Consider the following 24,007-nt stretch of genomic DNA (forward strand, 5'->3'; position numbering starts at 1 on the left):
TGAATAAATATTTAAAAAAAATAAAGCATTAGTCTTATTTCCATTTTAGTACTTAAGCAAACCTGTTCCAGGCACTCTTCTACAATTTATTACATATATTGTACTAGAGATTGTGGACCAAGATGAGGCTGTACAAAAAATGAGTTGAAATGTGCCCTAATCTGTAATCATTATAATGTTCATTCATAATATTTCATGGCATGATGAAAAGAGCACTTGATTTTGAGCCACAGATCTAGGTTGGGATTCGGACTCAGCTATTAATAGCTATAGAGTCTAGGAAAGTCACTTTCACTTAGTGGGCCATAGTCTCAAATTTATAATGAAGGAATTAGCCTTGATCCAGGGACATCACAGTTTTTCAGTTGTATTCAACATGATCAAAACATAATGCAAATTGAGTGGATTTAGTTATTAATTACATATAGTTTCAGGTCAATTATATGATTGCAAACACAGTATATGACAGCAGTCAGTTACTACAACATTAGTGAGAGTCAAGGGATCAGTACATATTGGCCTATTTCATTATGTGTGCTAGCTGATCAGACTGATTGCTAAAGTTCCATCGGTTTCTAAATCCTGTGAATTCTAAATCTTCAAATACTTGAAAATAACGATAAATATGTAAAGTTAAATAATACTAGTCACTCTAGTAGTCAAGTAACCTACTTCACAGGGTTTTTATGAGGAAAGAACTTTGTAAACAATAAAACACTACATAAACATGAACTGTAATATATGAGACTTGAAGATGATGGACATTTTAGTCGTGTCTTTTGATCAAGGTTGTGAATCCAATACTCCTAGTACAAGCTAGGCTATGAAGATAAAATTTTCCTTTTGGGGATGTAGCCTGGGCACAGTGGAAAGAAGAGTGTCTCAGGAATAAGAAGGCCTGGGTTCAGATCTCTCCTTTGATGCTTATTACCTTAATGGCCTTGATATGTCTTTTCTTTGGACTTCAGCTTTCTCATCTTTAAAACAGAGTTCTGCTAGATGTCCATACTTACTAAGGCCCGTCCTATTCTAAATGTATGATCCCTAGATTAGGGTTAGGTCTGATAGAAATATAAGGGCATGCAAAATATCTAGAATTTCATCATTATAAGGAATTTCTCACATGGAAGGTCCTTCCACCAAGGAAGTTCCTTTTCCTTCTGTGGCTTAGTGTAGAAGTTCCTGATAGAATGGGGGGGGGGGGGAGGTGAAGAGTCAAGATGGTGGGATAGAAACAGGACTTCCCTGGGGCTCTGCTCCCACTTCCTCCAATTCATGTAAAAGGTGACTCTGAATGAACTTTGGAGCTACAACCCACAAAATGACAAAGAGAAGCTAACCTCCCACTGAGGACAGGCCAGCAGGAAGCAACCAAAAAGGAGCTCTGGGAGCAGATCCCAGCCCCGGAGAGCTGGAGGTCTTAGCCCCAGGGCAGCCTGACCATCCACCAGCTGGAGGGACTTCAGATCACCAGCAGCTGTGGTGGTTTCCAGAATTATCAACACATAGATGCTAAGGACAAAGTGAGAGGTTGGTGCAGTGTGGACTTTGGGACCTGGTAGTTTGGGAGTGCAGTAGGTCTTTATCCCCTGGAGGGAGAAGCTGCTGAGGCACATCGGCTGTGCAGCTGCCACCATGTGGCAGCTTCAGCTCCTGGCCTGCAGATTGTAAGGGGACCAAGTGACCAGTCTGAGGGGTAATCACTCTTGCTTTAACCTGCTTGGATCTGGATCACTGTCTAGGGTGGAGGTCCTGGCGTGTGTGACCAGCTTGCCAGAGCATGTGGAGGCTTCAGAGAAGGCATCCAACTAATACCTGCGGCAGCTGAGAAAACCCCAACAATTTGGGATGAAGCTCCCCCGTTTGGTAGCAGAGTCCTACTGGGGCAAAAAGCTCAAAAATCAAGTAATTGAGTGGCAACGTGAATAGGTAAAGGAAGCAAACCAAGCAGAGCAATCCAACTTTACACTCCTATTTTGGGGACAAAAAGGATCAAAGCATGGAACAGGAGGAAGACAGCAAAGTCAGAACTCTTGCACCAAAAGCTTCCAAGAAAAATATGACCTGGTTACAGGCCATAGAGGAACTTAAAAAGGATTTTGAAAACCAAATAAGAGAAGTGGAGGAAAAATTGGGAAGAGAAATGAGAATGATGCAAGAAAATCATGAATAGAGTCAATAACCTGACTGATAGACTAACTCAAATGGCAAAAGAGCCTCAAAAAGCCAATGAGGAGAAGAATGCTTTAAAAAGCTGAATTTGCCAGATGGGAAAAGAATCTCAAAAGCTCACTGAAGAGAATCATTCCTTCAGAATTAGATTAGAGCAAATGGAAGCTAGTGACTTTATGAGAAATCAAGATACTATTAAACAGATCCAAACAAATGAAAAAATAGAAGGCAGTGTGAAATATCTCATAGGGAAAACCACTGACCTGGAAAATAGATCCAGGAGAGATACTTTAAAAATTACTGGACTACCTAAAAGCCATGATAAAAAAAAAATTAGAAATCATGATGTTTTAGAAACAGAGGGCAAAATAGAGGTTGAAAGAATCCACTGTTCACCTCTTGAAAAAGATCCCAAAAAGAAAACTCCTAGGAATATTATAGCCAGGTTCTGGAATTCCCAGATCAAGGAGAAAATATAACAAGTAGCCAGGAAGAAACAATTTGAATATTGTGGAAACACAATCAGGATAACACAGGATCTGACAGCTTCTACACTGAGGGATCGAAGGGCTTGAAATATGATATTCTGGAGGTCAAAGGAGCTAGGAATAAAACCAAAAATCACCTACCCAGAAAAACTGAGTATCATGTTTCAGGGGAAAATATGATCTCAGTGGAATAGAGGACTTTAAAGCATTCTTGGTGAAAAAAACAGAGTTGAATAGAAAGTCTGACATTCAGATACAAGAAGCATGAGAAGGCAAATAGGGAAAAGAAATCATAAGGAACTTACCAAAGTTGAACTATTTACATCCCTACATGGAAAAATGATAATTGTAACTTATGAAACTTTTTTTCAGCAGTAGAATAATGGAAGGGAATAGAAATGTGTTTGTGTGTGTGTGTGTGTGTGTGTACACACACATACATATATATGTCTATATAGGAGGGTATATGGGCATATGAATACATATGTGGATGTGTGTATATATGTGTACAGGTATACATAGAGGGCACAGGACCAGTTTAATGGGAAGGGATGATACTTAAAAGGTGAAATTAATAGGTAAGAGAAATATAATGAGAAGAGATGGGGAGAGACAGAATGGGGTAAACTATCATACAGAAGAGGTAAGGGAAAATGGTTGCGATGGAGGGGAAGAACAGGAAGCAAAAGGAAATGGGTCAACCTTACTCTCAGTGAATTTGGCTTAGGGAGGGAATGACATACACACTAAATAGGGTGTCTTACTCTACAGGAGAGTAGGGGGGAAGGGGTTAAGAGGGGGGATGATGGAAGGGAGGGCAGGCTGGGCGGGGGAGGGACGTTGGAAGCACCCACTTTTGAAAAGGGACAGGATCAAAGTAGAGAATAGAACAAATGGGAGGTGGGATAGGAGGGAGGGAAATATAGTCAGTCTTTTACAATATATCTACTATGGAAATGTTTTGCATAGCTATACATGTACAACCCATATTGAATTGCTTATCTTCCCAGTAAGGGTGAGTGACAAGGGAGTAAGGGAATGAATCTGGAATTCAAAGTTATAAAATCAAATGTTTATATATATAATGTTTATGTATCTATTTATATATATTAATATATATAAATGTTTATATGTATTATCTATTATCAATATTTTTAAAAATTTTTAAATGAAAGTTAAAAAAAAAAGAAAAGTTCCTGGAGTTTCCTCAGGCACATAATAGTTGAATGACTTGTTCAAGGTCATATAGCTATTATATATTAGAGGAGAAATTTAAGCCTGGCTCTTCCTGACTTTAAACTCAACATTATCCACTATACCACTGCAGTATCATATAGGTGATAGAGAAATGAAAAATCTGGAAATATAATTTGCTAACTTGATACCTTCATTTTATGGTTGTGCTGTTCTCCGTGGAATACTGAGGCAAATGTGAGGTTATTGCTTCCAAATAAGTTCATTCAAGAAAAGATTTTTGTTTGTTATGATGCCTTAGGATTTTGATACTGGTCATTTTCCTCTAGAAGCAAAAGATCCAAATATATATATATGATTTATTTTTAGCTGTCGATTTTCCACAGTGACAACTGGAGCTTAAACAGAAATTACTTTTAGTATGCCAATTACAACACTTCTTTCTGGATGTGAGGCTTCAATTCTTTTAAAACATTTTTGATATTTGATAAACATGTAACTCTTAATACCTGGTGGAAAGAAAAGGAAAAACAATTTAACTCTACTTATACTTAAAAATTGCTGGCATGCTAAGAAGAACAAAGGTCATTATTCCTTATTTGTCAAGATTAGCTTCTGGCGTTGTATGGTACCCTTTGTGAAACTAAGACAGTAGAAAAAGTGAAATTGTGTAAATGCAATGAAAGTTTCATTCAGTGTGCCTAACACATTTACTAAGCCTTCTAGACCACGCTAAAGAGGAGTGTCCCAGACAGACAACCTCTAAATTACTTGGGTAATTTAAGTTGTTGGTTCATCTAATGACTTGATTGGCAGCAGTCCAACACACACCTCTGTATAACAGATTACATTAGGCACCCTGCAAACTCATGCTTATTTTGATTGTCCAGTTGCCATCTTGGGAGAATCAAACTGTTAAAATCGAAGAGTGGAGCTACTGAAGATTATTAAAGTAAGCTGGGTACAAAGATGCAGATAATTCTCCCTAGAGAGAGATTCACTCCATATAGTTTCAATTCTATTCAGTACGGGAATGTATTGATTAAAAAATATTAAATATTATGTTTCAATAGACAAGGTAATCCAATTATAATTTATTACATTGTCATGTGAATATATAATCTGCTCTTTAATTTTCTTTTGAATACATTTTCACATCTCCTCTTTTGGTTTTCTGAACCAAGCCAAGAAATAGAGTGTAATCAGAGTTTTTTATGTCATCACATGCCCTTAAAAGAGACACTATTTCTTAATTGATATAGAGGCTTTTGTACTTTGTTATGCAAAACAGAATGGAGTGAAAAAGCCTCACTATGTATTAGTAGAAACTCTAGAATATGAATACATGAATGGTTAAAATTTACTTCTGAAGGTTATTGCTTTTGTAAAGTATTTCCTAACATCTTAACCTATTAATTTATTTTTTTTTCTTCTCCAGTTGATGGGTATTGAAACTGAAACAAAGTATGGAGGAACAGGAGCTTCATTTTTTTCCTCCATCCTAGCAATAGAAGAATTAGCAAAGGTTGATGCATCTGTATCTGTCTTGTGTGACATCCAGAATACATTAATCAATAAATTGATTACAAAACACGGGACAGAAGAACAAAAAGCAATCTACTTGACCAAGCTGGCTAAAGACACAGTGAGTTAAGACAGTTTTTCAAATTAGCTTTTTCAGAAATTAAGAATATTTCTGTTTTTCAGAATTAACAAATATTAAGAGTATGTGCACTATATGTGAAGGACTTTTAAAAAACTAAGCAATAAGCTAATTTTTAAATCTAAAATATTTTCTTGTGATTAAATAGTTTAATTATCTGTTTACTATATAAATGCCATTTCTAATTCAAATTAATCAAAGGACTTTTCTGAATATAGCCAGTTCTCACTTAACATAAATGGACCATTCCAAAGAACTCCCTTTATGGGGCTCTGCTGGTACTTCCACCTCTTTGGCTCTACAGCCCCTCAAGCCAGAGAGGCTTTAGTCACCTGAAGGGGAGGATCCCTGGTTCAGGGCTACACCAACTTTGTCTAACCTGCTGGGAGTAGAACTAGGGCTTGTGCAGGGTCCCTGCCCTATCCCTTACCTCTCCACAGTCTGCACAATGTAGATTTACGTAAAACAAGAAGTTTCTGAAATTGATTATGTTCAATAAGTTACCTAAATCTTCTGGGGCAGAGCCAAGATGACAGAGTAGAGGAAGCACTCAGCCAGTTTCTCTCAGCATTCCCCTCCAAACAACTGTAAAATAACTCCTCACACTGAACTCTGGGGCAGCAGAGCCAATAAAAGTTCAGGATTAGAATTCTTCCAATCAAACACAACTTTGGAGGCTGGAAGATGAGATCTGTGACACAGAAATACTGATTCACAATTCATGTGAATAAAACACTGGTGGTAGGACTGGGTGATGGTGATAGAAGCAGCAGCAGCTTCAAGAGTTATCCATCCAGGGGTGGTAATGGGACCTGAGAGTTGATCGTATAGAGATTATAGAAGGCCTCTATGCTGGGACAGGACACAGGATCAGATACTGTTTGGAAAATCCATCACCTATACCCACTTTTGGATCACTATTCAAGGACAAAGAAGAGCACTTATGGTCATGAGGGAGCAGGGACCCTGAGGAACAGTATCACTTCTGATCCCAAGGGAGCAGAAGCCCTGAGGATCAGTACTGATTGCAATCCCAAGGAATCTCAGGCCTTTCCTGGTTAAGGATCAGAGTACAGACCAGGAGAGGGAAGAAAAAAAATTTACATGACTTTATCATATATTTAAAAGGAATAGCAAGTTATACATAATAGATTTGCAATTTCATATGCAATCATCTTTTAAATTATACTATATTATGGAAATGCTTGTTTTATTCACATAAATTAAAAAGAAAGTAATTTTTAAAAGGAATGTAAAATAAATAAATAAATGGGTTGGACTAAGAAAACATAAAATACTTAGGTGTCTACTTGCCAAGACAACCCCGGGGACTACATAAACACAATTACAAAACATTTTCCACAAGAATAACAATAGATCCAAACAATTGCAGAAATACTAATTACTCATGGGTAGACCGAGCAAATATAACGAAAATGACAACTCTTCCTAAGTAAATTTGCTTATTCAGTGCCACACAAATTAAACTTACAAAAAATTATTTTATAGAGCTGGGAGAAAATAATAAAATTAATCTGGATAGAAAAAAAGTCAAGATTATCAAGGGTGTGTCAATGAAAAAAAATTATGAAGGGAAGGTGGCTTAGCAGTACCTCATTTCAAACTATGTTACAAAGTTGTAGTCATCAAAACAATCTGTTACTGCCAAAGAAATAGAGTGGTGGGTCAGTGGAATACATTAGGTACATAATAAACAGTAGTAAATAACCATAGTAATCTAGTATTTGATGAACCCAAAGAGCCAAACTTTTGTGTAAGAACTCACCATTTGACAAAAATTGCTGGGGAAACTGTAAAGCAGTTTGGTAGAAAATAGGAATATACCATCACTTCACACCATATAGCAAGAGAAAATCAAATAGAACAATTTATAAATATAAGTAAAGTAGGTGAACTATTTAGACATAAAGGGTAATATTTAAGTAAATAACTCTCCAAAAATCTACTTCTCAGATATGTGAATAAAGGAAGAGTCTGTGACCAAACAAGAAATAGAGAGGATCACAAAAAGTAAAATGGATAATTTTGGATAAAATGGAACTTAAAAACGTTTTGTATAAACAAAACTAATGCACCCCAAATTAGGAAGAAAACAGGAAACTGGGAAATTTTATGGCAAATTTCTCTGATAAAGTCCTCATTTCTCAAATACATAGATAGGGAATTGAGCCAAATATGTAAAAATAAGAGCCATTCCCTAGTTAATAAAAGAACATAAACAGGCAGTTTTCAGAAGAAGAAATCAAAGCTATGAGTAGTTGCATTAAAATGCTCTAAATCATTACTGACTAGAGAAACGCAAATTTAAAAAACTGAGATACCACCTCACATCTGTCATATTGTCTAACATGGAAGAAAAGGAAAATGACAAATTCTGGAGGGCCTGTGGAAAATTTGGGACAAGAATGCACAGTTGGTGGAGTTGTCAATTGTCCAACCATTTTGGAGAACAATTTAGAACCATAACCAAAGTACTATAAAACCATGCCTCCACATTGACCCAGCAATACCACTACTAGTTGATTGAGGAATGACTGAACCATTGTGGCATATGATTGTGATGGAATATTATTGTGCTATATAGGGAGTGATGAGTTTGATGATTGTAGAAAAACATAGACTTGCATGAAATAATGAAAAGTAAAATGAGCAGTATTAATGGAATTGAAGTTATCTTTCATTATATCTTTAAGGAATCTAACAGTTTTGACATGCAAAGAGGACTTTAAAAGAGAACCTTAGAAGAAGTATTTTTCTTTAGCAAATCACATTATTTTTGTAGTAAACAATCAATTCTATTGGGGTTTTGTATTCTCTACCTCTTAGTCATGTTCTTCTCTAAAATATTGTTTGTAAAAAGCCTGCCCGTTTCTGATGTGCTCAGTGCTCATGTAGATTATTCTCATAAAGATTTTTCAAGAACTATAGGAGAACAGAAGCATATGGGTCAGTAGGTAATATTTTCCTGTTCACTTTTTATTTGCAATAATATGCTGGCTGATGTGGTTTCTTTTGGCCGCCTTGTTATGGAAATTGGTTTATGTTGAATAAACTTACTTGGAAAAGTGATTATCATTTGTTTCAAGTCTATTCAATTATTCATTTCCCTTTTTTGTCATTAACAACTTGTTTGAATAACTTAAATGGCATTTTCCTCAATTGCATATCATGTCTCAGTTTTTTTATATTTTTCTGCTTTGGTATTGTATCTGCTTTTCTGTCTTTCTGCTTTGCTTTTTTGTTCTAAAAAGTGAATAATAGGGGGCGGCTAGGTGGCTCAGTGAATAAAGCGCCGGCCCCAGAGTCGGCAAGACCCAGGTTCAGTTCCAACCTCAAACGCTTAACACCCACAAAAGACAAAACAAGACAAAACAAACCAAAAAAAACTAGCCATGTAACCTTGGGCAAGTTACTTAACCCCAAATGCCCTCCAAAAGGCAAAAAAAAAAAAAAGTGAATAATCTGACTATAATAAACAACTGAGTAATGATTTACACATCAGTAATCAAATATTTCCTGTGTGTTAAAATATGATCAATTACATTTCTTGTGATATTCACATTGTGATCATGTTAACATAGTCTAGCACCTCTCAGCTCCCTTTTTGTGGAAGTTATTTATGTTAGATAGATATGAGGCTTTATATGTGTATAGTCTTCAAGCCTGTGACCTATTATTTCTTAACATCCTGAACCATGATTTTCAACATTTTCACTATTCTCTATTCCCACTTCTGCAAGTCTCCAATTTTTTTTTTTTTTTGCTTTTTTGGAGGGGGGAAGGTAGGGCAATTGGGGTTAAGTGACTTGCCCAATGTCACACGGCTAGTAAGTGTTAAGTGTCTGAGGCCGGATTTGAACTCAGGTCCTCCTGACTTCAGGTCCAGTGTTCTATTCACTGTGCCACCTAGCCACCCTGAAGTCTCCAAATATTGAAGTACATGCTGATTTAGTTTGAATATGCCTAAAAATAAAAATAATTACATTTCTAGTCAAAACTGTTTTCCAGGGCAGTAACTTCTAATGCAAATTTTTGATCCATTTTTTATTAACCATAGTTATTTTGATTTTTAATTCATCTATTTTTCATTCCCCTTATGGTTCTCATGGCTGTTTATTATGGTAAAAATGTAAAAAATAATTATTAGAAGAAATAGCATTGTTTAAAACATAATTTCTGCATACTTTAAAAATTACTAAAATATGACTTTTCAAACTTATAAATACAGACTTCTCATAAATTTATGTAAAAATGTAAATACATCTACAATCTGAATCTTTATCTTCTTGAACATGTAGATAGGAAGTTTTTGCCTTTCTGAGGCTCAGGCTGGCAGTGATGCATTTGCTTTAAAGACTGAAGCTGAGAAGAAGGGAGACTATTATATCATCAGTGGGTCCAAAATGTGGATTAGCAATGCAGAATATGCAGGAGTTTTTCTGGTGATGGCAAATGCTAATCTTAATATGGTAAGTTTAAAAATGAATTCTTTCCTTTTTTCGTTAATTTTTTTTTCCATTGAAATCCTGTGGCAGTTGTATGGTTTATTCTTAGATAAAGAGGCAGCATCTAGAACTGGAAGTTACCTTAGAGGTCATCAAATCAAAATTTTTTTTCCTTCAATCACCTTTATTACATGATTTGGTATTAAATTCATATGTTTTGGATGTATTAAAACTTTTCATCATTTAAATCACAGTTTAAGCAAAATGTATATTAAACATACCTTTGCCTTAATAGTATTTTTTTTCCAGTTACACGTAAAGATAGTTTTCAACATTCAGTTTTGTAAAATTTTAAGTTCCAAATTTTTCTTCCTCTTTTCCTCCTTCCCCTCTCCCTAAGACAGCAAGCAATCTGATACAGGTTATGTATGTGCAGTCATGTTAAACACATTTCCACATTAGTCATGTTGTGAAAGAAAAATAAGAACAAAAGGGAAAAACCATGAGAAAGGAAAAAAAAACAAGGAAAAAATAATATGCTTCGATCTGCATTCAGACTCTATAGTTCTATCTCTGGATGTGGTTAACATTTTCCATCATGAGTCTTTTGGAACCATCTTGGATCATTGTATTGCTGAGAAGAGCTAAGTCTGTCATAATTGATCATCGCTCAGTGTATTTGTTGTTATACGTTTCTGTACAACATTGCTGTTACTGTGTACAATGTTTTCCTGGTTTTGCTCACTTCACTTTGAATCAGTTCATGTTAAATGTTTCCAGGTTTTTCTGCCTGCTCATTATTTCTTATAGCACAGTATTATTCCATTACATTCAACTTATTCAGTCATTCCCCAGTTGATGGGCATCCCTTCAGTTTCCAATTCTTAACCACCACAAAAAGAGCTTCAATAAATATTTTTGTACATGTGGGTCCTTTCCCCTTCTTTATGATCTCTTTGGGATATAGACCTAGCAGTGGTAATCCTGGATCAGAGTTTTATAGCTCTTTGGGCATAGGTCCAAATTGTTCTCCAGAACAGTTGGATCAGTTCATAACTCCATCAACAATGCATTAGTGTTCCGATTTTCATACATCTTCAATATTTATCATTTTCTTTTTCTCTCGTATTAGGCAATCTGATTGGTGTGAGGTGGTACCTCAGTGTTTTTATTTGCATTTCTCTAATCAATAGTGATTTAGAGCATTTTTTTCATATGATTATAGATAGCTTTAATTTCTTTCTCTGAAAACTACCTGTTCATATCCTTTGACCATTTATCACTTGGGTAATATGAGTCCAATTTCTTCATTCAAATAAAGAAACTGAGGCTCATAAAGGTTGAAAGTCTTGCTTAAGGTAACTTAGGTTAGTTGGTTGTCTTTCATGCTCAAAGAGGACCAAAATGTGATAGCTATATTGGGGTCAAGGTACAGTGTTTCCGACTGTGGCTGATGAAGTCAGTACAAACTCAGAAGCCTCTACCACAGATCAGGCACAAATAGTTAATGTAAATATTTAGAGTGGAGATGTCTCTAATATAAGTAACATAGGTAGTAAGTAGAAAAACCAGGATTTGAACCAATGACTCCAAATCTAGTGTCCTTTACACTATTACAGGTTGAATAGTCTGTTTTAAGTCCTGGCCCTGTGAGCTATTCAGTGTTTGGCAAGGGAGTTTTAGTTTTCTTACCTCTAAAGTGGTTTTAGGGGTACCTGCCATATAGATTTATGGGGATCAGATGAATGAACAAATGAAAAAGCATTTATTAAATGCTCAATATTTGCCAAGCACTAAGATAAGTGCTGGTTACATATACAAAAGTGAAGATTATCTCTTGACTAAAAGAGCTTACATTCTAATTGAGAAAACATATAGGGGAATGGTCTCCAGGGATATTTATTCTGGTTTGGAAAGTTAGAAATATGTGAGGCGGACCAAGGAGGGTATGGCATAATCCAGGAGTAAAGTAAAATGTAGCTGGACCTGTTCTTGCATGTCATGGACACCTGAAGCAATCCCCAGTCAGGAATCACTCCCCTGGATAGGGGTTCACAGGGATGAAAAGGTTACTTCCTCCAGGGCTTAATTTTTGGTTGAGGCACTATGAGATGGCCTAGAAGTAAAGAGAAGCGTGTCTCAGAAAAAAAGAACCAGTCCCAGACAGAGTAGGTAACTGTAATGTAATGCAAACAAGGTGAAGAGACAAAAAATCAAGAAGAAGCAAAGAGACAATAACCAGATTATTGTAGCCTCACTCACGGTAGAATAAATGAGTTAAGGGTACAATTTTGTAATCATCTTCTCCAGAATAAACAATAGTTACAGTGTTATCCCTCCCATGTGCTATAATCTCTGCAGCCTTTGGAACATTATCTGGCTTCCGTTTTACCCATACTTTAGCTCCTGGTTTTATTCTATCAGTAGAACCAAATCCTTCAGTTCCTCTGACAGTTATTTTGGAAGGAGGGTCAGTTTTTACAAGTGGTATTGTTTTACAAGGAACGATAATCACTTGAACTATCCTATCATTTTTATGAATCTGTATGGGCCCTTCACCTAAATTATGGAATGTTACAACAATTTCTCCTTGATAATTAGAATCTATTACTCCAGCCAATACATGTATTCCTTGAGCTGCTAATCCTGATTTGGGTAAAATCTGTCCAAAGTGATTTTTAGGGATTCTTATGCATATCCCAGTGGATATTTTTCTTATTTCTTTTCTGTCCAACAAAAAGTCCTCTAAACAATGTAAATCATACCCCACCAAACCAGGTGTTCCTGGGTACGGTGCTGGGACATCTGGCCTCAAGGTCCAATACTCAATATTTGGGATCTTATGTGTTTGTTGTTTTCTAATTTGCAGATTTTGTGTCATCATTCTGGCTAGAGGTGTACTTCCTCCCAATGGTCTATTATTCAAATTATGCAAAACCATGAACAAATTATCCTTCCAATGTTGATATGAATTATTGGAACTTAACTTCCTCAACTGTTCTTTCAGTAATCCATTCATCTTTCAATTAACACAGATGCTTCTGGATAATATGGAATATGATATATCCATTCTATATTGTTTAGTATACAATACTTCTTCATTTCATTGCCTTTGATAATGTGACCCATTGTCACTTTGAATCTGCATTGGGGTTCCATAATATAGACTTATGAGATCTAGAGTTTTACAAGTGTTTTTCTGGGTTGCATTCTTATAAGGACAAGCTGCTAGTACACCTGAATAGGTGTCAACACAAGTACATATAAATCTGCATCCTTTATCTAGTGGTAGTGGACCAATATAATCTATTTGCCAGATTTGGGCTGGGACTTTTCCTCTTGCTATCTCTCCAATAACTACTCGAGGAACACTTCGCTCCTTTTCCAATTGACATATATGACATTCTTCTGCTATCTGTTTTAACAGTGAATGAGAGATACTAATACCTCCATCTTGTGCCCACTAGTGTGTGGCCTGGACCTCCAAATGGCCTGCTGTTTGGTGGACCCATTTTGCTAATACCGGATCATCAGTTGTTGTCAAAGTAGGGACAATATGTTCAGTAGCAATCTTTGCGAGTCGATCAGCATGAGCATTGTATTCACGTTCTGTACGTGTTCTGAATACAATTCACGTTCAATTCTCACCATGTGGTGAGGGCCACATGAGCATCTACATGAAAAACTGACAAGTCAGTGACCAAAGACATGTTCCAGATATCTTCCCATAATTCTTTGCCCCAGACTTGTTTGCCATGAATTTCCCAATTTTCATTTTTCCACATGGGCATCCATGTAGCTAACCCATTAGCTACCGCCCATGAATCAGTGAATATATGACACTGTCCTCCTTGTTCTATTTTGATGGCTTGATATACTTCCATAAGTTCAGCATATTGGCTACTTCCACCTATCCCAGTACTTTCCAAAGTCCTTCTAGTACATGGGTTATAGGCCACTGCTTTCCAATGTCTTTTTTGCCCCAAATATTTTGCTGTCCCATCAGTAAACCATGCATGTCTCTTTTGTTCCTCAGTTAATACATCATATCCCTCATTCCATTTTACAGTGGACTGTACCAACTGTTGCTTTGGCTCAGGGGGTGTGTCATTCCTCTCAATTTCTATGTTTGCTACAGATTGATGTAGAGCAGAGACTCCGCTTTTGCCTGTTTTTGCTCTATTTTGAATATACCACTTCCATTTGATTATACTAGCCTCTTGGGCATGTCCAATTCTGTAAGAAGCTGGGGTACTCATTACCCAGGTCATAATTGGGATTCCAGGTCTTAATATCACTTCATGGCCCAGAGTCAGTTGTTCAGTCTCCACCAAAGCCCAATATGCAGCTAACAACTGCTTTTCAAAAGGTGTATATTGGACTCCAGATGAAGGGAGTTTCCTACACCAAAATCCCAAAGGTCATTTCGGCTTTGTTGTTTTTGCCATAAGCTCCAGTTTGCATAATCATCTTGTACAGTCACTTGCAATTCCACTGGACCATTTTGCATGGGCCACAAATCTAGGGCCAATTGTATGGCAGCGTTGGCTTCTTCAAAAGCTTTACTCTGCTCAAGTCCCCAATCGAATTCATATTTCTTCCGTGTGATTCTATATAAAGATTTTAAAATCTGTCCCAAATGTGGAATGTGGTGCCTCCAGTATCCAAACAATCCTATGAACTTTGGGGCCTCCTTCTTATTGGTAGGGGTAGGAAAATCCTGAATCTTTTGTCGGGCTTGAGGAAGAATCTCCCGTAGCCCCTTGTTCCATTGTATACCCAAAAATTTCACATTTTGATCTGGTCCTTGAACCTTTGCAGGGTTAATTTCCCACCCTTTATTTTTCATATGCTCAATTAGAAGGGTCAAACTCCTTTCCACTTCTTTTGCATCTTTTCCCTGTATCATGATATCATCAATGTAGTGGGTAAGCTGTACGCCAGGTAGCTTTAATTCATCCAACTGTTCAGCCACAATCCTGTGACAAATAGTGGGGCTATGTATGTACCCTTGTGGCAAGCAGGTGAAAGTATATTGTCTACCCTGCCAAGTGAAAGCGAATTGGTCCCATTGTTTAGGGTCTCTTGGGATGGTGAAGAAGGCATTTGCAAGTCAATAACTGCATACCAAGTCCCATCATATTTCCGGATCCTTTCTATTAAGGTGATGGTATCTGGAACAGCAGCATACAAAGAAGGAGTCACCTTATTCAACTATCTATAATCCACAGTCATTCTCCATGTCCCATCTGATTTTCTTACTGGCCAGACAGGATTATTCCATCTTGTGGTTGTAGGGACTAACACTCCTGCTTCAACATATTCCTTTATAGTAGTGGTAATTTCATCTTGCCCACCTGGCACACGATACTGTTTTAAAGTAATTACTTCAGAAGGTTCAGGTAAAGCGATTGGGTCCATTTTTAGTTTTCCCACTAAAACTGTATTAATTCCTATCTTCCTCACAGCAAATTGGTATCTCCCTTTCAGGTAAATTCAGAGTCATGCCTCTCAATACATCTATTCCAATGATGTATTCAGGAATGGGTACAACAACCACAGTATATTCCTTCTTAGGTAACTGCCCAATTTTCATTGTTATTTTAACCTGTCTGGCTGATATTTCAGTGTCTCCTAGACCTGTGATGGTAATAGGAGTTCCATGTTTAAACTTATCAGGGTTTCCATAAATAAGTGTGGCCTCAGCCCCAGTATCAATCAGTGCCCTAGTCACAGTAGTTGATCCATTCTTCCAATATGGGGTCTGCAATCTCTTCTGCATATTTCTTTTATCTGGGCTGGGGCTTGGCCTATCTCCTATTCCCCCTGAAGGTGGGGCAAACTTGGATACAAAGATTCAGATTCAGAAGTACCTGCAGGGGTTCCTTGCTTCCCTGTTCATTCTAAAGTCCACCCCTGTTCTTAATAGAGCAGTAAACAGTTCCCTTCTTGTTGGTCTGTTTTGTCTCTGAATCCTCTGGCTGTTTACTCTTCGCAATTTGTCTTTTTCCCATTCCCCATCTTATCCAGCACCTTTGAAAGAGGGTGCCCTATTTCTCCAATTAATAGAGTCAGAATTAGGTGCTTATATGCAGGAGGATATATTTACGTCTTCACTATGATATTTCTATGAGGAACCCCTAGGGGGGTATCATAATATGCATTTGCATCTCCAATCATGATAGCAGTTTTCATTACCTCCTCCTTTAGCTTTCTCATACAGTCTCTAAATGAGTACCAGGGTCTGTCTCCCCTAGGCTGCATAGATTCAGTAGGATATTGCTTTTTGCATCCCTCTGCAGCTAAAGCTAGCAGATTAGTTTTGTTGTTACCTCCTTGCATATGGTGATTCACCCTAAAAGCTTGGTGTACAAAAGGATTCTGACTGATACTTATGAATTTTAAGCAGTCCTCACTGTCCAGTGTTAATCCTCCGGGGCCTTCATCAGTGATTCTTACTATCCAAGACACTAAAGACTCCCCCATTCTTTGGGTGAATCTACTCAATATATCAGTGATCTCCTGTTAAGTGAAATCCTCAATTATCTCCCTGGACTCTGTTTTGCCCCGGTGGTTCTCCTGTTTTCTTCTTCGTATGGGGAGAGCTTCTACATTAGAAGACTCCTCATCTAACCTTGATCCATTCTCCTCACACACATTCTCCTGGAAGCTGTCAGGGCAACTCTGCCCAGCCTGTACAAAAGCTGCATGCACATTCCTTGTGCTAGTTTTTTGCTTCCTTTTAGCTACATGAATAGTAGCTTGCTCCTGGACCACATGAGTCCCTCTAGTTTGCTCTTCTTAATGCTGTGACACAGAAGAATCCTCAGGCAAACCAGCTGACTCCCTAGCCATCCGAGCTCTTTCCTCCAGCAGCTTATCCCTACTTTTACACATAAGGCGATAACTTGTTAGCAGCACCCAGCCTCTCCTGCACACTCCTGCCAGTTCTTTGCCTGGTTCTATGGGTATTCCTTGCAAAAATTTTTTCAAATCTCCAGGTTCTCCCTCTTTTAGCCTTGGTTCCCAGTTTTCACAGGGCCCTATGCTTTTAGCCCATTCTCTGGCTAGAGAGGAATAAGGCAAATCCTCCCATCCTGGAATAGCCATTTCTCCCTCTATAGCCCCACTGCTTCCAAATAGAGGCCTGACATTTTGTGATCCCATCCTCATTGCCAAATGTATCAGCAATGCCATTTCACAATGCCTATGGAAATTACAGATATGCTGATGTAATTATCCATCACAAAATATATCAGGCTTGCTATATGGGGGAATAAGCTTTATTAAAATACCAAAAGACTGAGTCCCAAAACCAGAAAGTCAAAGCCATCAGAGTAGTTATGAAATTGGCACAGGTAGATAAAGTAGAAAGCACTCACATTCTCAAGCCTTTAAAACAGAACAGGCTACCTCAGGCAAAGGTCCTCCTCTCCCCACTCACAGCAACCACCCAGCGTCCAGGAAGCGTGCTCCCAGCAGCTCCAGCCCCTGGCAGTCCTCTGCAGAAGTCCTTAGCAGAAATTCTGGCTGACTCAAAAAGGATTTCACCCTTCCGCTGCCGCTGCCTCTGCTGCTGCTGCTGCTGTCGCCGCCACTGCTAGCCACTACAGGAACTCTAGCTTGGCTTCTGCTTCCTCTTGCTCCACCCTTTCCTCCTACGTCAGCGAGTCCAATGGGGCATGGAAGATCTTTAAAGCCCATAACCCTTACAGTAACCAAGGAAGACAATCCATCAACCATTACTCCCCAAGGTGGTGAGATGTCACATCTCAATAGTTGGGACTCTGGCCTAAGAGAACTAGATTTGGATTGCAAATAAGCCACTTTCCCACTCATTCAAGGTCTTAGTTTCCTCTTCTATAGGGATGGTATTTGGACTAGGTGTATCTTAGTGACAGTTAGCTTACAGTCTTATGAACCTAGGTATCTCACCACCTATCAGCAAGGAAGATTAGATGAATGACACATATATGTTCCCTTCCACTTCTGTGAGTCCATTTTCCATCTAGTGGAAAGATGCTTGCCAGGCTCATTTCAGGAAACCTGGTTTAGCAGAAAGAATCCTGAACTTGGAATTGAGAGACCCAGGTTCCAATTTCTGTTCTGACCCTTGCCAGCTTTGAAAACCACAAGATAGTCACAACTTCCCTGAGCACAATCTAATACTTTCTGTATCTTCCTCAAAAGTTTGTGAAGAAAGTGCTTTATGAATGCTAAGACTTACTAGAGATAAATAGAGATCATTACTACTGTCTCCTGGAAATGTAGGTGGAACCAAACTTCACAGCCACAATCCAGGTCTTTGACTTCCATCGGGAAATTGTATGATCAGATTTTACCTTCTGTGGATGCCAGCATCCTTTCCTCAGACTTGTGTGCCCACCAGCAGGAATAAGTCTAAAACCAGAGGAGAGAGGACTTGAGGTCCCCTGAGCCATTTTAGTTTCTTGGACTGTCTATGCTAAGCCCCATAAAACATCCTGGCATCTTGTCTAAAAGCTTTTCCTTTGTTGTTCCTTCCTATTTTATTGAAGCTCTTGGATGCTGAGCTCAGGGTGGCCTTCTGAAGAGCTTCAGAAACCTTGATAAGCCACCAGCCCTTTAAAAAGTTGCTGATCTCCTACATATATCACTTGACCTCTTCTGTACTTCAAGGATCCCCCACTTGACCTCCTGGTCTATACCACCCACTTTTCAGTTCCTACCTGTACTTTTGGCACCCATTTCATAAACATTTAACAAGTGCCCACTGTATACTGAGCGGTGTTTGGTACAGGAAACAGAGTCTGGTAAAACATGCTCTCTGCCTTTCTGGAACTCACAGTCCAATAGGGGGAGAAGACACAAACACATAACCATGAAGCACAATATGACATGATCATTGCTTCCAAGTGTTATAAAATAAATGCTGTTTGAGGTTAATTCCAGCCTTACAAGGAAAAGAAGGATAGAGGCAGTTGAGTATCGTGGTTCAGAAGGAACTGTACTAGAAGTCAGAAGTCCTGAATTCAAATCCGGACTGTCATTTATCAGCCTTGGGAACTGGAGGTAGGTCATGTCACTTTTCTGAGCCTAGCTTGATGTGAGCTATGTAACTGTCCATCTAGATTATTTAAATTCAGCCACATTTATATTGCTGACATGAGAGTTTATTGTGTATAAATTTATACCCTATACTTTCCCAGTATCACTTTCATAAAATCCAAATTATTCAAAGCAGACTATTTAAAATAAGGGACTATTCAAGTTAATCTGCAACTTGTAAGAAACAAATATTGTAGAAGCAGAGAAAAGTATAACATACTTTCATTTGAAAATTAAGGATTTAAGAAACTTGAACTTACCTTTCATTAAATTTCATCTTTCAACTAATAGTCACTTCCTGTTATATGTAGAATGTTGTGGTAGTTGGATTATACTTATTCCATTTCTTTGAGAAAAATGGAAAGTTGTGAATTTTTTTAACCTTTGACTTCTGCCATTTAACAGGTTAATTGAAATTTGGAAAACTTTAAAATAGTATATTTAACAAACAAAACAATATAGTAAAATAACTAGTACACTGGGAGAAGGAGAAAGGGAGAGGTAGAAGGGGGTAAATTATCTCACATAAAAGAGGAACAAAAGAGCTTTTACACTGGAGAGAAAGATGGGGAGGGGAAGTGAGGATAGGGGGCAGTGTTTGCACCTTACACTCCTCAGAATTGGCCTAAAGAGGGAATAGCATACACACTCATTTGGGTATAGAAATCTGTCTTACCCTACAGGCTAGTAGGAGGAGAAGGGAATAAGGGAAGAGAGAGGGTACTGATATGATGGAGAGCAGACTGGGAGAGGCAGTAGTTCAAAGCAAAACTCTTTAAGAGTGGTCAGAAGAGTAGGATAAATGAGAGGAAATACGATGGAGGGAAATACACAGTAATAATAACTGAAAAAAATCACAGCAAGTTTTTTCTGCTAAAGGCTTCATTTCTCAGTTATATAGAGAACTGAGTCAAATTTATAAAAATGAGAGCCATTCCCCAATTGATAAATGGTCAAAAGACATGAACAGGTAGTTTTCAAATGACATAATCAAGCTATCTATAGTCATACAAAAATGCTCTCACTATTTATTTTTAGAGAAATGCAAATTAAAACAACCTGAGGTACCACTCCACACTTATCAAATTGGTTACCAAGACAGAAATGGAAAATGACAAATTTTGAAGGAGATGTGGGAAAATTGGGACACTAATGCACTGTTGGTAGAGTTGTGAACTGATTTTAGCCATTCTGGAGAGCAATTTGCAACTATGCCCAAAGGGCTATAAAACCATGCGTGCCCTTTGATCCAGCAATGCCACTACTAGATCTATATCCCAAAGACATAAAAAAGAAAAAGGACTCATATGTACAAAAATATTTATAGCCACTCTTAGTAGTGGCAAAGAATTGGAAATTGAGGGGATGTCCATTAATTGGAGAATGACTGAACAAGTTGGGGTTTATGATTGTGATGGAATACTGTTGTGCCATAAGAAATGATGAGAAGGGTGTTCTCAAAAAAAAAACTGGAAAGAATCACATGAACTGATGAAAAGTAAAATAAGCACAACCAGCACAGTGATCAGTTGTGATTGACTTAGCTGTTCTTAGCAGTACAATGATCCAAGACAATTCCAAAGGATTTATGACGAAAAACACTTTCTACCCCCAGAAAAGAACTGATAGTCTGAAGGCAGATTGAATCATACTTTTTTTTTACTTTATTTTTCTTGGGGTTTTTTTTGTTTGTGTTTTCTCTCACAACATGACTAATATGAAATGTGTTTTGCATAACTGCACATATAACATGTATCGAATTGTTTGATTTATCAATGAGGGGAGAAAGGAGAGATGGTAGGAGAGAATTTTGAACTCAAATTTTTAAAAATTAAACAATGAAAATTGTTTTCACATGTAATTGGGGGAAAGTAAATATTAAATATAATTTTTAAAAATAAGGTCATTTAAAAAAGAAAATGAAGGAAGTGATGCAATGTACAGCAGTCATTATCTCATCGTGATAGTTAAATTGAAGTCTGAAGTCCATTAATGTTTACTACAGAAGTTTTTTGTTTCTTTTTTGACTTTAAGTCTGTGGAGACAAAACTTTAAGAAACCCAAGGTGCTGATGGTGCTTTTTTTAATCTGCTTTCCTAGGGATACAGAGGAATTACATGTTTCATAATAGATCGTGATACAGAGGGACTTCACATAGGGAAGAAAGAAAACAAATTAGGACTCAGAGCATCTCCTACCAGCTCATTGATATTTGATAATGTTAAGGTGGGTGTGACCCTATTTTCCGTAAAACCATAATGTGAAAGTAGGCTTTTGTTAGACTTGATATAAGAAATAATGAAAAATAATGGTTTCAATGTGAGGGGCAGGATAGGATGGAGGGAAATATAGTTAGTCTTTAACAATATACCTACTATGGAAATGTTTTGTGTAACTATACATGTACTTTGAATTGCTTATCTTCCCAGTGGGGGTAGGTGAGGAGGGAAGAAGGGAAAAAACTCTGGAACTCAGAAAGTTTTAAAAACAAATATATATTTAAAAAAAAAGAAAAAGAGAAGAGAAAGTCTTGTATACAAAAAAAAAATATTTTGAGCAGCATTTTTTGTAGTAGCAAAACACTGGAAACTCAGTAGGTGCCCATTAATTAAGGAATGGTTGAATAGGTTGTAACAGGAATGTAATAGAACACTATTGTGCTTAGGAAGTGATAGATTTAAAGAGTTCAAAGAAAGTTGGGGAGACTAACTGATGCAAAGTGAAATAAGCAGTATCAACGGAACAGTTTATAGAAAGACAGAAGGGAAGGGAATGTTCATTTATTAAGTGCCTACTATGTGCCAGGCAGTATGCTAGAACTTTCCCAACATTACCATGTTTGATTAGTTATCTCATTTGAATGATTACCACATTGCTGCAGACAGGGGGAAGACAAACATTGAAAGACTACAGAACACTGATCAATGCACAACTCATTCCTTCAGAGTGAAGCAGGCCTCACTTCTTACTGCAGAAAGGGAGAGGAAGGGGGGTAGAGCCAAGATGGCAGAGTAGAGACAGTACTTCCATGTGGCTCCCACTTCCACCTCCTCCAATTCATGTAAAAAATGACTAAACAAACTTTGGAGCTACAGAACCCACAAAATGGCAGAGAGAAGCTAACCTCCCACTGAAGGCAAGCTGGCAGGAAGGGGCCAGCACAGCACTCTGGGAGTTGAGCACAGCACCCTGGGAGCTGAGCCCAGCTCCATGTGCCTGAGGGCAGCCACAACCAGCCAGCTGGAGGGACTTCAGATCACCAGCAGCTGTGGCAGTTTCCAGAATTATCAACCTATAGATGCTAAGGACAAAGTGAGAGGTCAATGTAGTATGGACTTTGGGAACAGGGAGTTCAGAAGTGCAGTCTGGCCTTTACCTCCTGGAGTGAGAAGCAGCTGAGGCGTGGTGGCAGTTTCACAGCTCCTGGCCTGCAGATTGTAGAGGGACAAAGTGACCAGTCTGAGGGGTAATCACTCTTGCTTTAACCTTCTTGGATCTGGATCACTGTCTAGGGTGGAAGTTCTGGGATGCGTGACCAGTTTGCCAGAGTGTGTAGAGGCTCAAGAGAGGGCAGCCAACTAATAGCTCCAGCACCTGAGAAAACCCCAGCAATTTGGGACAAAGCTCTCCTCTCTGGAAGCAGAGGTCTACTGTGACAAAAAGCTCAAAAATCAAGTAATTGAGTGGCAACGTGAGCAAGAAAAGGAAGCAAAGGAAGTACAGCAGTCAAACCTTAGATTACTTTTTTGGGGACAAAAAGGATCAAAGCATGGAACAGGAGGAAGACAGCAAAGTCAGAACTGCACCAAAAGCTTCCAAGAAAAATATGACCTGGTTACAGGCCATAGAGGAGCTTAAAAAGGATTTTGAAAACCAAATAAGAGAAGTAGAGGAAAAATTGGGAAGAGAAATGAGAATGATGCAAGAAAATAATGAAGAGAGTCAACAACCTGACTGAAGAAAATAACACCTTAAAAAATAGACTAACTCAAATGGCAAAAGAGGCTCAAAAAGCCAATGAGGAGAAGAATGCCTTAAAAAGCCAAATTTGCCAAATGGGAAAAGAATCTCAAAAGCTCACTGAAGAGAATAATTCCTACAGAATTAGATTAGAGCAAATGGAATCTAATGACTTTATGAGAAATCAAGGTACTCTTAAACAGATCCAAACAAATGAAAAAAAAAGAAGGCAATGTAAAATATCTGATTGGAAAAGCCACCGACCTGGAAAATAAATCCAGGAGAGAGAATTTAAAAATTATTGGACTACCTGAGAGCCATGATCAAAAAAAGAACCTAGAAATCATCCTTCGAGAAATTCTCAAGGAAAATTACCCTAATGTTTTAGAACCAGAGGGCAAAATAGAGGTTGAAAGAATCCACTGTTCACCTCCTGAAAAAGATCCCAAAAAGAAAACTCGTAGGAATATTATATCCAGGTTCCGGAATTCCCAGATCAAGGAGAAAATATTACAAGCTGCCAAAAAGAAACAATTTGAATATTGTAGAAACACAGTCAGGATAACACAGGATCTGGCAGCTTCTACACTGAGGGATCGAAGGGCTTGAAATGATATTCCGGAGGTCAAAGGAGCTGGGATTAAAACCAAGAATCACCTACCCAGCAAAACTGAGTATCATGTTTCAGGGGAAAATATGGGCACTCAGTGGAATAGAGGATTTTCAAGCATTCCTTTTATTTTTTTAAAGCAATTGGGGTTAAGTAACTTGCTCAGGGTTACATGGCCAGTTATTTCTGGGTGGATGCTAATCCACCAGATTCAATCCCCAGGTCATCCCGACACTGGGGCTGGTGCTCTTACTCGCTGTGCTACCTGGTCACCCCAGCTTTCAAGCATTCTTGATGAAAAAACCAGAGTTGAATAGACAATTTGACTTTCAAATACAAGAAGCATGAGAAGGCAAACAGGGAAAAG

The 24,007-nt window shown here is 38.0% G+C and overlaps 2 protein-coding genes across 6 annotated transcripts in view; both read left to right on the plus strand.

Moving 5' to 3' along the window:
* BUB3 (BUB3 mitotic checkpoint protein) overlaps window positions 1-24,007 on the plus strand; it is a 555,213-nt gene that overhangs the window by 323,890 nt on the left and 207,316 nt on the right. The gene's annotated exons all lie outside the window — the stretch shown is intronic.
* Window positions 1-24,007, plus strand: part of ACADSB (acyl-CoA dehydrogenase short/branched chain) — a 67,873-nt gene that overhangs the window by 25,152 nt on the left and 18,714 nt on the right. For 2 of the 3 annotated variants that reach the window (XM_069099157.1, XM_069099155.1), the window contains exons 4-6: window positions 5,293-5,499; window positions 9,837-10,007; window positions 21,171-21,296. In XM_069099157.1, the coding sequence (XP_068955258.1) occupies window positions 5,293-5,499; window positions 9,837-10,007; window positions 21,171-21,296 (504 nt within the window). The remainder of the gene's footprint in view (window positions 1-5,292; window positions 5,500-9,836; window positions 10,008-21,170; window positions 21,297-24,007) is intronic. The other variant, XM_069099156.1, reaches the window with a different exon arrangement.

Source organism: Petaurus breviceps, unplaced genomic scaffold, assembly GCF_028583685.1.
Source record: "Petaurus breviceps papuanus isolate PSGF00001 unplaced genomic scaffold, PetGlider_PUasm1.0 37, whole genome shotgun sequence".
Taxonomy (NCBI): domain Eukaryota; kingdom Metazoa; phylum Chordata; class Mammalia; order Diprotodontia; family Petauridae; genus Petaurus; species Petaurus breviceps.